Source organism: Diaporthe amygdali, assembly GCF_026229845.1.
Source record: "Diaporthe amygdali strain CAA958 chromosome Unknown NODE_29_length_634662_cov_65_424859, whole genome shotgun sequence".
Taxonomy (NCBI): domain Eukaryota; kingdom Fungi; phylum Ascomycota; class Sordariomycetes; order Diaporthales; family Diaporthaceae; genus Diaporthe; species Diaporthe amygdali.
The window spans coordinates 219,249-230,379 of record NW_026517049.1 but is presented as its reverse complement, the minus strand read 5'-3'; the positions used below and the strand labels follow the sequence as shown (position 1 = coordinate 230,379).

General features: G+C 50.3%; 4 protein-coding genes across 4 annotated transcripts; 1 reads left to right on the top strand and 3 right to left on the bottom strand.

Moving 5' to 3' along the window:
- Nucleotides 1-1,490: 1,490 nt before the first annotated feature.
- Nucleotides 1,491-3,507, top strand: J7T55_004345 (uncharacterized protein; the record flags this gene model as incomplete). Its single annotated transcript, XM_053131988.1, has 4 exons — nucleotides 1,491-2,427; nucleotides 2,627-2,706; nucleotides 2,777-3,143; nucleotides 3,248-3,507. 4 exons carry the CDS (start codon nucleotides 1,491-1,493, stop codon nucleotides 3,505-3,507), a joined length of 1,644 nt encoding a protein of 547 aa, XP_052989958.1.
- Nucleotides 3,508-3,779: 272 nt separating this feature from the next.
- On the bottom strand, nucleotides 3,780-5,130 carry J7T55_004344 (serum paraoxonase arylesterase family protein; the record flags this gene model as incomplete). The annotated part of the gene is made up of 2 exons (XM_053131987.1): nucleotides 3,780-4,739; nucleotides 4,807-5,130. The coding sequence occupies 2 exons, from the start codon at nucleotides 5,128-5,130 to the stop codon at nucleotides 3,780-3,782; spliced, it is 1,284 nt and encodes a 427-aa protein (XP_052989957.1).
- A 1,180-nt stretch (nucleotides 5,131-6,310) lies between these two features.
- J7T55_004343 (uncharacterized protein) lies at nucleotides 6,311-7,159 on the bottom strand (the record flags this gene model as incomplete). The annotated part of the gene is made up of 1 exon (XM_053131985.1): nucleotides 6,311-7,159. The coding sequence occupies one exon, from the start codon at nucleotides 7,157-7,159 to the stop codon at nucleotides 6,311-6,313; it is 849 nt and encodes a 282-aa protein (XP_052989956.1).
- Nucleotides 7,160-9,083: 1,924 nt separating this feature from the next.
- J7T55_004342 (uncharacterized protein) lies at nucleotides 9,084-10,809 on the bottom strand (the record flags this gene model as incomplete). Its single annotated transcript, XM_053131984.1, has 3 exons — nucleotides 9,084-10,514; nucleotides 10,584-10,703; nucleotides 10,777-10,809. The coding sequence occupies 3 exons, from the start codon at nucleotides 10,807-10,809 to the stop codon at nucleotides 9,084-9,086; spliced, it is 1,584 nt and encodes a 527-aa protein (XP_052989955.1).
- Between the last annotated feature and the right edge of the window lie 322 nt (nucleotides 10,810-11,131).

Below are 11,131 nucleotides of genomic sequence, written 5' to 3'. Positions count from 1 at the left end.
AGTATCCTTCGACGATAACGGCCAAGTCCCGATAGCCTCAACATGTTGGCGTGAAAACTTTTTTCTAGCGGAAGAGCAGATATAACGCAATCAGTCACGAAAGATGAGTTTTAGAACTTTCGTGCAGCGTAAATCACACACTACAGAGAATAGTGACTTGCCTAAATATAACATTAACCCCTAGGACTTCTTGTCATGGTCTCAGCGATGCCTCTTGAACCCACGCTCTTGATCCAAATGTCAGGGTAAAGACTAGAAGCGGCGCAGCGGTCAGACGGGTGCCACAACATGAGAAATATGGGAATGCGCCAAGTGACCGGATATTATCCCGACTTAGGGCGGCTACGGAAACTGACCAAGATGAGTCGGCAGCTTTGCTCCCAGCCTCGTGGATTCGAGGAAAGAAAATCCAATACAGGACGCAGAGTAGCGCCTGAACAATGCGTTGAAATGCTATCAACAAAGTAGTCACTTGAGACAGACCTTGTTAGTGTCAAACGCTGTGGGCAGCTGTCCGTGTCTACAACTCCTTCATCAGGGTGATGCCATGTTCGCTCCTGCCTTTTCTGTATCTCCCCTGTCACTATTCTCTTGGCGAAGTGAGTAATTGAGCCTAGCGGTTCGACCTTTCGATGATGCGTGCCATGTCCCACACATACACACCATGAGATGATACATGAGAGCAGAGCCCAGGGGTTCCCAGGCATCCAGAGTTAGTCAAAAGGGCTTTAACGTCGAACATTCAATCATGGAAATAATCAAACAATCCACGAAATATCGAGGATTCGCAGACATGACACTGTTGGTGACAACAAGACGAGGTCCTTGTAAAAAGCAACGAATGGTGTTGAGATTCATCAGCTCGAGGCCCTCGGAATCCAAGTCAATGAACAGCGCCATTTTTGCATTGAGAAATGCAGCGGATGACGCATAAGAAGGATAATAAACAATCGAGCGGCTATTCATGCAGGCCACACTCCTCTACTTTCCTTCCAAGACCGCTCAAACAGGGCTAGGCTGGTCTTCGGCCAATGCATCTACTCCGATCATATTGGCTCGTCTAAGTCCGCCAATATGTATATACACTACAAAGGCTGTAGAAATTGATGGTGATGAGATTGTTGGATGGGTCACTGCAGGCACTTCCAATGCCTATTTTTGATGTCATTCAGACGTAGGCCTGGGCTATAAATATTGATACATATCTATCCTCCGTTCAAAACGGAACTTATCGATCTAATGCCTATGAAGTCAATGATTGAGAAGATCAGTAGTTAAACGCTAATAAAGTAGATCCTGAAAGCCTAATACGGGGAGAACCTGGATCGGTAGGAACATCTTGCTCCCGGCACAGCTTATGCGTCCCAACTTGTGCGGGGTCAGCTTTGATTGATACTCTCAAGACCACGGCATTTTGGCCATCATGGGCTTCTCTCTTACTGTGCACACTTCTCCAGTGTTGCAAGTACGAGCAAATTCCTCGACGAACAATGGCAGATATTAGCGAATGTGCGGCCCGGCTGGCCTACCAGCCTGAAGCCCGCTATCCTGAGAACCCTTTCTTCAAAGGCCCTGAAGCACCCTGCCGTTTTGAGGCTGAGATTTACAACTGCATGGTTCGAGGAGAAATTCCTCCTCAGATTGATGGCACCTATTATCGAGTCATGCCGGATGCGTTGTGGGCTCCATTGTACGACGACGACGTGTTTATCAACGGTGATGGAGCTGTTGATGCCGTGCGTATCAAAAATGGGCACGCAGACTTCAAGCAGAAGTTTGTGCGGACGGAGAAGTTCACAATCGAACGCGCCGCCAGGAGTGCGGTATACGGCAAGTATAGGAATCGGTATACTGACGATCCGCGAGTCCGGGCGCGCTGCCATGCGACTGCCAATACACACGTGGTATACTTTGAGAATCAATTATTGGCACTAAAGGAGGATTCGCTACCATACGCAATGAACCCAGATACTCTAGAGACTAAGGGCAAGTTCAATCACGAATCTGAGTCGACAATTTCTGACTTTTACAACTTAGGTGCTTACAACTTTCACGGACAATACACATCACCCACCTTCACGGCTCATCCTAAAGTCGACCCTCACACAGGTGAGATGATTACTATGGGTTACGAAGCAAAAGGAGATGCCACGACGGACGTGGCATATTTCTTGTTTGACAAGAACGGACGAAAACTCGAGGAGTGCTGGTTTCAAACCCCGTTCGCGGGTATGATGCATGACATGGCTGCGACCGACAAATACGTCGTATTCATTCTTACTCCATTGACTAGTGTGTCCCTCGACCTATTGAAGGAGGGTCATAAACACTTCGCGTGGTCCGAGGAAAAGCCTCTGACCTTCGGGGTTTTACCGCGTCGGAACCCCAAGCCAGAAGACATCAAATGGTTCCATTACAAGAATGCATGTAAGTACTTTTTCGTGGGTGTTCAACTCTCGGACAAGATGAGACCCTTCACGAGCCCCCTTTGCACTTCATTTTCGCAGGACCAACCCACTTCCGTCGCGGTACACAGGTCTTGCATTGAACGATGAGGAGCGGTTCTCTCTCATTGTTATTCTGCTCTAAGATCAATAAAACTATAAGCTGATGCTGGTCTTTGCAGTCTATGGCCACACCGGCAACGCCTTCGACGGTGATGATGGCTGTGTCTACTTGGATGCTCCATTGACTTATCATAACAAGGTATGCCTGGATGAACATCATCTGTCTCATTCAGTTCTAAAAACAAGAGTATGTAATAATTGGAACTTAGTTTTGGTTTTTCCCACCGATCGGCCAGAACATGCACACAGCTCCAAGCGCAAAACCACCCAAGGACAGCACCATCAGCCACTACGTGCGATGGAAATTCGACCTTAATTCCACCAACCCCTCTGTCGAGCCACAGGAATTGGTGAACTTGGATGGGGAGATGCCCAAAGTTGATGCAAGATACGAGACCAAACCATATAGCCACCTGTTCCTTGCTATGCACGACCCGAACTCCCATGAACCTGCTATTGGAGGGGCGTATAACTCTATTGCGAAATGCTCGATCGAGACTGGCAAGTATGAGTACTGGTCAGCTGGGAAGTCTACAGCCCTGCATGAAGTTGCATTTGTTCCCAGGTCATGGGATGGTAAGATCATTCAACCTTCATAACACAACGAAAGAGCGTCAGCTAATTAAATTGGTACTATGCCCGTGCAGCCCCCGAGGCTGATGGATACTTGATCTCGGTAGCGAACAGAAGGGACAAACTTCTCACCGAGATAATAATTCTAGACACTGCCAAGATTGCTGGAGGCCCAATTGCTATTATCGAACTCCCGTTCAGGCTTAGAGCTGGGATCCATGGCAGCTGGGTGATGGGCGAAAACCTGCCTCAAGAGCAGGACTTCTGTGATATGCACGGAATCAGTGAAGAGATTAAGAGGGAATTTGGAACCCCATCTTCTGAAACGAATGGCGCCAGCCGTGAAAGAACCAATGGTAGTGTCTGAGACGCAAGAATATTCGTAACGAACAAGAAATGAAACGATCGTTGCTGTTGAATCAATTTCGGACCAGAGCTGTTGAGATAAACTCTGACATCGGACCTATTAATTCGCTTTACAGACTCCCGCGCCTCTGCGGAAAAAGTATCCAACTATCTTGACCTTCCGAAAATGTGACCCATCTCTAACGTCGTCAATCATAGTTGACCAACAGGGTAAGACGCTCAGACAACTGTTACATCCTGATCGTGAAATCGTATCACTCATCTGTTCAAGACTCAAGACAGGTCAACCTTTACTGCAACCACATTCTCAGAAGAGAAACCAGTCACATAGAGCCAGGCCTTCTTCTTTCCGTCTTCCTTCTTGGGATCCACCGCAACCAGAACTGCAGTAGCAGCATTCCTAATGTTAGTGCCGTCGTCTTCCCACAGCAATTTCTGATCCCATGCTCCCGTGACATTTTTACTGGGTGTGACATGCCAGGCCATTACACCCTCCTTCCCTAAGGGATCGTGGCCAGTTTTGGAAAGATCCATCCCCCTGGTCAAACCTGGTAGCACAAAGCCACTCGCATCGTTGCCCACCTGAGAGTACGGGTCTGAGAAGTAGCTCGGGTTGTCAGTGGTAGAGTCAAGATCGACCGTCTCCGCGACGTCAATGGACTTTGCGTCTGATGATCCCAACTTGCTGATCCACATATAGCCACCGGCGGCACTGGTCACTAGGATCTCATCTGCTGACCTCCCGTGCCCCAGTCCGTTCGGGTTGTGGAGATTGTCCAGCGCCACGCTCGCCTGTACCGTGCCATCGTCGGATACAGCTGCCCAGATCACGTTTGACCACTTCGCACCGGGCCACAGATCCTCGAGGTATCGCAGGTTGCCTTCATAGTAGTAGTGGTCATTAGTGACATAAAACTCTGTCTGACTGAGGGCGTAAATATCATTGGGCGTCTTGATGAGCGGGTGGGCGATGGTGCGGATGTGCTTGACCGAGCCTCCGCCGATAGTATGGTGGAATACCTCGATCCTGGAAGTGGCTTTGGGAGCTGTGCCTGTGTCGGATTCTGGAGTGCTTCCATCCCGCGGGTAGACGGCCTCGTTTGGCACATGGTTGACAGCCAAGATGTAAACAGCTTCCGCCTCTGGCTTCTCTGGGTCTGGAATAACGTCGATGCCGTGCGTGACAAAAGGCCCTTCGAAATTTTCGAAGGTGAGCCTCTTGGACTCCCTGGTCTGTTTGGTACGTCAGCAGGTCTGTGTCTACACCTGCGTTAATATGCGGGCCTGTGAACCAACTTACTTCTGGATCAATGATGTGGATTGATCCCTTGCTGTTCCATGCCACGCTTGCATCATTGTAGAAACCTAGAGGTGGGAACCACTGGAAACGCGTCGCGCTCACATCCTCGCACGCAGTGAAAAGAGTGTGGGCAGGAGCGTAGTAATGAATATCCTCGCAATGAATTGTATCTTTTATGATGACAAGATCGTCTGGGTTGGCCAGTGGCATCGAGTTGAGTGATCTGAATGCACCGATCTTGGTGAGGACTCGATGAGTGGGCGGCCCGTATAAGAAAGCTGCCAGGCCCGTCAAGCCGGCCATTAAAACTCCAACGGTCGCCATATTGTCAGCGTCCAGCAGAGTTTCTGCGTCGTCAAGTTGATATTGTGGAATAGATGGAATAGATTCTTGTTTAGGGCGACGTCCTACTCTCGGCCAAGTCGAGTCCAGTACCTGGTATGTCTCACATGTGCAAGCTTGATGAGGGGATATAGAGTTTCCAAGCAGTTTTAGACGTCACCGAACTAATTAGTAAAGCACACCCGTCTTTAGGTCTGCCGAGCGCATCTGGGGTCATAGCCGGAGGTACATAGTGGACCTGGTGAACAATGCGGGGAACAAAGTCTCCACAAGTTGTGCTCCCGGCTGGTCAGGTTGGAAAGGCCCGGGTATCCTTGTTCTACAAAGTCCGGCGGGACTGATACGTCGAATGGATGTGCCTCGAGAACTCAAGATGTCTTTACGATAAGCTATTGCTATGCGTTTAGGTCAAAGCTTTGTACGATGTCTATAATAAACTAGTGCTTATATGGTGGCTAGGATGCAGGATGAACGTCAACTTTGCGCTCCACACTTGATGACGTTCTCGACGGAGTAGGAGACGACTTGGTATGAAGATGAGGCGAATTTGTTCGATATTTGCAATTTTCCCGAGTGATAAGTGAGACTCCGGGCATGTCGGCTCGCGTGTAGGAATGAAAATCAAGTATTTTCAATATGCATGAGACAACTAACACTCAGAAAGCGATTACAGAGATCGATCAGGATTCAATGTTCAGCGAAGGAACGTGAGCGTATTTGCAAGCAGGTGCTCAGAAATGATGGTAGACACTGGACGCAAAGCGAGGACTTGGTGATTAGCTATGTAAATAGGCAGGACTAACGAAACCCTTCAAAACTGGCATCTTGGAGCATACGGAGCCTTGCTGTTGAGGTGAAAACAACCAAACCGCAGACACCAGGGAAATAAAGAATAAATGCATCGATTGTGGAATTATCCCGAAGTATTGAGGTTCTCCCCCAAGCACCTCGAATCTAGGGTCCTCTTGTCTTTGTCATCGCAGGCATGAGAACCCTCCAAAAAAGTTGTTGATTGCTCCCCAGTCCAAGGCTCAATGTGAGATTTGACACGGATCCCATCTTCCGTAATCATTAATCGTGACCTCCCCAGTGGGAGCCAAATGTAGCAATTCTGCTCCTTGAGCCACAGGAAATTCTTTGCCAGTCCCCAAATGCCGATATTTCACTCATTTCCCAGCTCACTCTCACCTTCCCGACCATCAGACTCGAAAAGGCTTCGCTTTCGCTTTTTGCCGGGCTCTCCCTTGATCTGTTGGGCTCGAATATTGCCTTTTACCTTCTCCCACTGAAGTCGGCTCACGCAAGACGCCGGGATGTATTCCTCGATCAGGTACTCGTGCTCGAAGGCTGACGCCTTGCGCATGGCAGAGCGACCAAGCGTGGCCAAGATATCATTGACTTTCCACACTTTTGACTGCTCCCGCCACTCTTTGTCCATTTTGATCACGAGGACCTCAATGCCGCTGAAGCCGTTGCGCTCGTACCACCTGGCGACATTGACGGCCTTGGAAAGATGGCTGGTAGTAGACATGAAAGGGCTTGGATCACGGCGCTTCCAGTTCAGATGACGGCAGAAGTGCTCCATGAAGCTCATCGGATCATTCTTGACGGTTCCGAACCCACGCGAGTACAGCCCATTGCCGGGGTGACAGTCGTGGACGGCGCGATACAGTACGTTGGGCCGGCTCTTCCCAATGCAAGCGCGAATGGGATGGAAGAGGGTAATGAGAGGCTTTCCTTTCTTGAACTGCGTCAAGTTACTGTTTCCAGTGTGAAGATAGGTAGAAGAGAGGATGGTTGCCCTCCTATTCTGTAAATTTGCCAGGTGCCCTGGCCTTAGTATGATCTTGAAAGCATTGGCCCCTTTCTTTTTCTCGGACTGTTTGGTGTCGACCACCCATCCATTGACAGGAGAGTTCGCCTCGATTGCGTAAACTTCCTGGTCAAACAGTGCAACAAATGTTACACTGTCTCCCTTGATCTCTCCATCGTGACCAGTTGATCTGTCCATGCTGGTTCGTGATACGATGAAGCTGACGCGCCAGGTGGCACGTGGCTTCCTAAGATGATGATTGGAAAAGAACTGGAAGTTTCGCTTTAATTTCGTAGGAGAAAAGCAGCGGAAGCCACCTTCTTCTTCCTCAGACAAGTCGAAATGATGTAGGCTTCCTCAAGAGCCGGATTGAGTTGGGTTCGGAGTGCAGGCAATCGTTTTCGGAGGTAAGTCAAGAACTTTTCAAAACTGACTTGAGACCTTCGTCATGTAGTTCTCAAGAGGTGGCGATTTCGCCACGAAGGCTCAACTGAAGTCCTAAACTCCGGTCAAGTGGTGTCTCGAGTGGTTTACGGAGCTAAGACTGAATCTATCGATTAGATGTGAGTGTTGTCCACAATCGTGGAAAGCTCGAGTTCTGATGTGGTCAAAATGTGAGTTTGCGTGGCACGGGAAGGACTAACAGAATCACTTACCGTACGTGACTGCCTTTCAAGTATTTCAAGATAGACTGTTAGAAGATGAGAAGCTGAAACAGCCGAAAGTTGTGAATGATCCTAGACTACTTGGGCGATGCTCCCAATGGCTTCGGCCTAATTCCAACAACACTCGGTCTGAATGAGTGACTGCACGGGTAAGTCCAGGTTTTTGTCGATTTGAATGGGATGACTCTGTTAAGAGCAACCTTGGATTAAGAAATGCCGAGCAAAGTCTTTTGGAGCCGATCCTCACCGTGTTTGTAATGCTCCCTCGATCTGAGGTTGAGCACAGTGTCGCTACGTCAGCAAATTATTGATCGATAGCAGCTAGATCAGTATTTCACTGATCATCGAAGAGCCTTTGTTCCCCAAACAGGAACACGTGGGTACCTTGCCGGTGTATACTGTGAGAAACTTACCACTGCAACGTAAATTGAAGTTTGATGATACCCCTGGCCAAGTACGATGATTGCACAGTACCATGCAAAGTATTACTGAGGTTTGTTTGACAGATGGATGAACCTCCAGCAAGCCTGCTCAGACGTACTTGAGATATGGCACCACAGGCAGGAGCCCATGAAGCTACTGTCTTTAAAGCTTGCTTTCAACGACGGGAGTTTTTTTTTTTGCTAATGCCAAGGGTAGCCTGGATACATCTACGAAATATTGCGTAGGCAATACTGGACGTCACAGCAGCTTTCGACCGGTTCGTCTTCGAGTCTTTGAACCCGAGGCCTTTTGAGCCTTTAGCTCTTTCAAGGACTTGATATGGTAGGCCCACTTGTTACGCATATGCTAGATTTTGGCAACGTACGAGCTGTTGAAAAGATCAGGATTTGACTTGAAAATCCTGACAAGACGGATTCGTCAGGGGTCGAGTTGCATCAGTTAAGGCCTCTGTTCAAACTGCGGTGTCGTACATGCACTACAGGCTGCGATTACGCCCGCTAGCTGCACATATGTCTCGACTACAAGATCTTCGACATTTCCAACGGTCCGGGGCAGTTGCCTCTATCCGTCCCTTCAGCCGTAGCCTGTTTTCTGACAATATGATTGACCCAACTACCGTTTGTCATGGCTAAATTGTTTGTTTTCTGTCGTTTGCTACGTGTTCCTTATGATCCCGTCGTCTAGTACGAATATCTGCGCCGAGGTCTTCTGCCCGTGATGGGAATGATCAAGCACCGGGCACCGTTTGTAGGTATCGGTCAAAGACTTTAGATCGCTGTAGACTGGACAACTTGCGCTGATACGAACAAACGTCCTTGACGGAGACAACCAGCGGCATTCCAATGGAAACCGTCCTGGAGGGAAGATGAGCAGAAGTTAATAACCTGTGAACACGGACAAGTATGACTCGATCATGAATTGTACATTGCCCCAGACTTGAGCGCTTATGTTACATCCTCAGCCGCGTTCGCTCGTAGTGACCATCACTTTCATGATTCAGCCATGCCCGGACATCACAGAAAGTTGATGCCCACACCGACGGAGAGACCTTTGCGTCCGAGCTCTCCTCGCCTCATCACCAATGGCAAGCTAAAGTTGAGTTCAAATCTTGCGACAGGGTGCGCATACACCAGACCAAAGCCTGCCGCTATGCTCGGCAAACCGTTGCTAAGCTCGTTCAGAGCCTTTGTCATGCCGCTCTTCACCGCAGCTGGGCTCATGGCCAGACCCTTGCTCTCCAGTTCGCGAGCTCTACTCTGGTCTTGCAGAGCGACCAGACGGCCTCCGTTTGCGAACAGCTGGAGCCTGAGCGGTGAGTCCACTCCTGTTCGAGGAAGGGGGAGAAGCATATTGACACTGCCCGCCGCGAAGACATCGCCACCCACCGAGTCACTTCCCTCACGAGGGCCCAGACCTCCGAGCTTGAAACCACGCACGTCTGTGGGGCCACCAAGTTGGAAACGATCGTTGATCAGGCTTGGTATGGACTCGCCCTTGGGGGACCAGCCGAGAGGCAGAGGGTAAAGCACACCGAATCGAAGACCTCCGCCTATGGAGATACCGGTCCTGCTACTGCTGACGCCTGGAAGTGGCACCGGGAGTGCTCCGGCGACCTCAACTTCTGATTTCGAGAAAGCGACATCACCACGCAGGGGACCAAACCCCGCCAATTCCGTAATCATCTTTACTAGGTAACCGCTTTGGGGAAGCATTGGGTTGTCTCGGCGATCCCGGGTAAAAGTGTAGGTGAGAGAGCTCTTCATGCTGTCTCCAGCGTCTGCCCGGACCGTGGGCGAAGCGTTGCCGCTCAGCCCAGTGATCTGCCGCCATGCGCCAGAGTATGCGAGATTATGCAAGTCGTTCTGTTTTGACAGCCATGCCGCCTTCAAAGTGCCTCCCTTGACCACCTCTTCATGGCTCGCCCAGGGCTTTTGCGTATCGGATGACAGGCCTTCCACCGACAGCCTCAGATCGGGGTTGCCGTGAACGGGAGCGGACAGTGCTGCGCTGTAGGCCGACCTCGTCCGTGTTCCTGCGCTGGTGTTGATAGACAGCTGCTCGGCCCCACCAAACATGTTCCTGCAGAGCAAGTTGATGTACCCGGAGCCCTCGCTGTTGCCCAAATCGGTACCACCCTTTAGCATGAACCGCGACCTTTCTGCGACGCGTATGGATACATCGATATCAGTCCCGGCGGCGTGGGGGCTCGACTCGCGGGCGTCGGAAAGGTAGACTTGAGGCTCGGGGTGAAAGATGTCGAATCGCTCCAGCTTGGCGGTAGCTTCTTGCACGCCCGCAAGGACCTCCCCCAGAGTTGTGCCGGCATTGCGACTGTTGCTAACGAGAGGGGCAAAGACCGGGTCCAAGAAGCCTTTGCGAGTGTTTTTGGCGCCGTGGACCTCGATGGAGTTGATAGTGGCTGGTCGTTGGAGGTGGTCGCTCAACTGTTGATCACATGTCAGGAGAGTTCTTCTTGTGGTCGCAAGGTTTCAGGGCATTCAGAAGTGGCTGACCAGCTGCAATCGCCTCTGTAGAGCCTGCTGGTTCCGTACGAGGTCGGCTTGGTCCATGTTCTGGGCCTGCTGGCGCAGGATAGCCGCATCGGTCTCGAGTTTCTGGAGAGCTTCGATGGCCTTGCGACAAATTGGTGTTAGCCATTGAAGACAGACAGGCAGCTGAAGGGAGCAGGATGGGTCTGATACGTACAGAAAGGCCACCGGAGCTTTGATTGGAAGCCATGGGCAGTTTCCAAGAGCTCTCTGGCTAATGTGCTCCTTGCTAGATGGTCCAGCAATCTTTTGGATGTCCTGCGAGCCCGGAGTCGCGACTTGGAGAAGATCGCGCTCTCTGCCGAAGTGGCCGTGCCTGTGTGGCTGGTGAGGTACCTGGGTACCTGGGTACTTGCAGCCTCCTGCTCCAGTCGGCCAGGGAAGGCCAAACGTAGCAAGTATCAGTACCTGCAATATTGCACGGATTTGATCGGGAGACCAAGGGTAAATAAAATTGACATTGAAACTTTTGTCAATCGATACAACATTTCACAAATCTTTAATGCATTCCA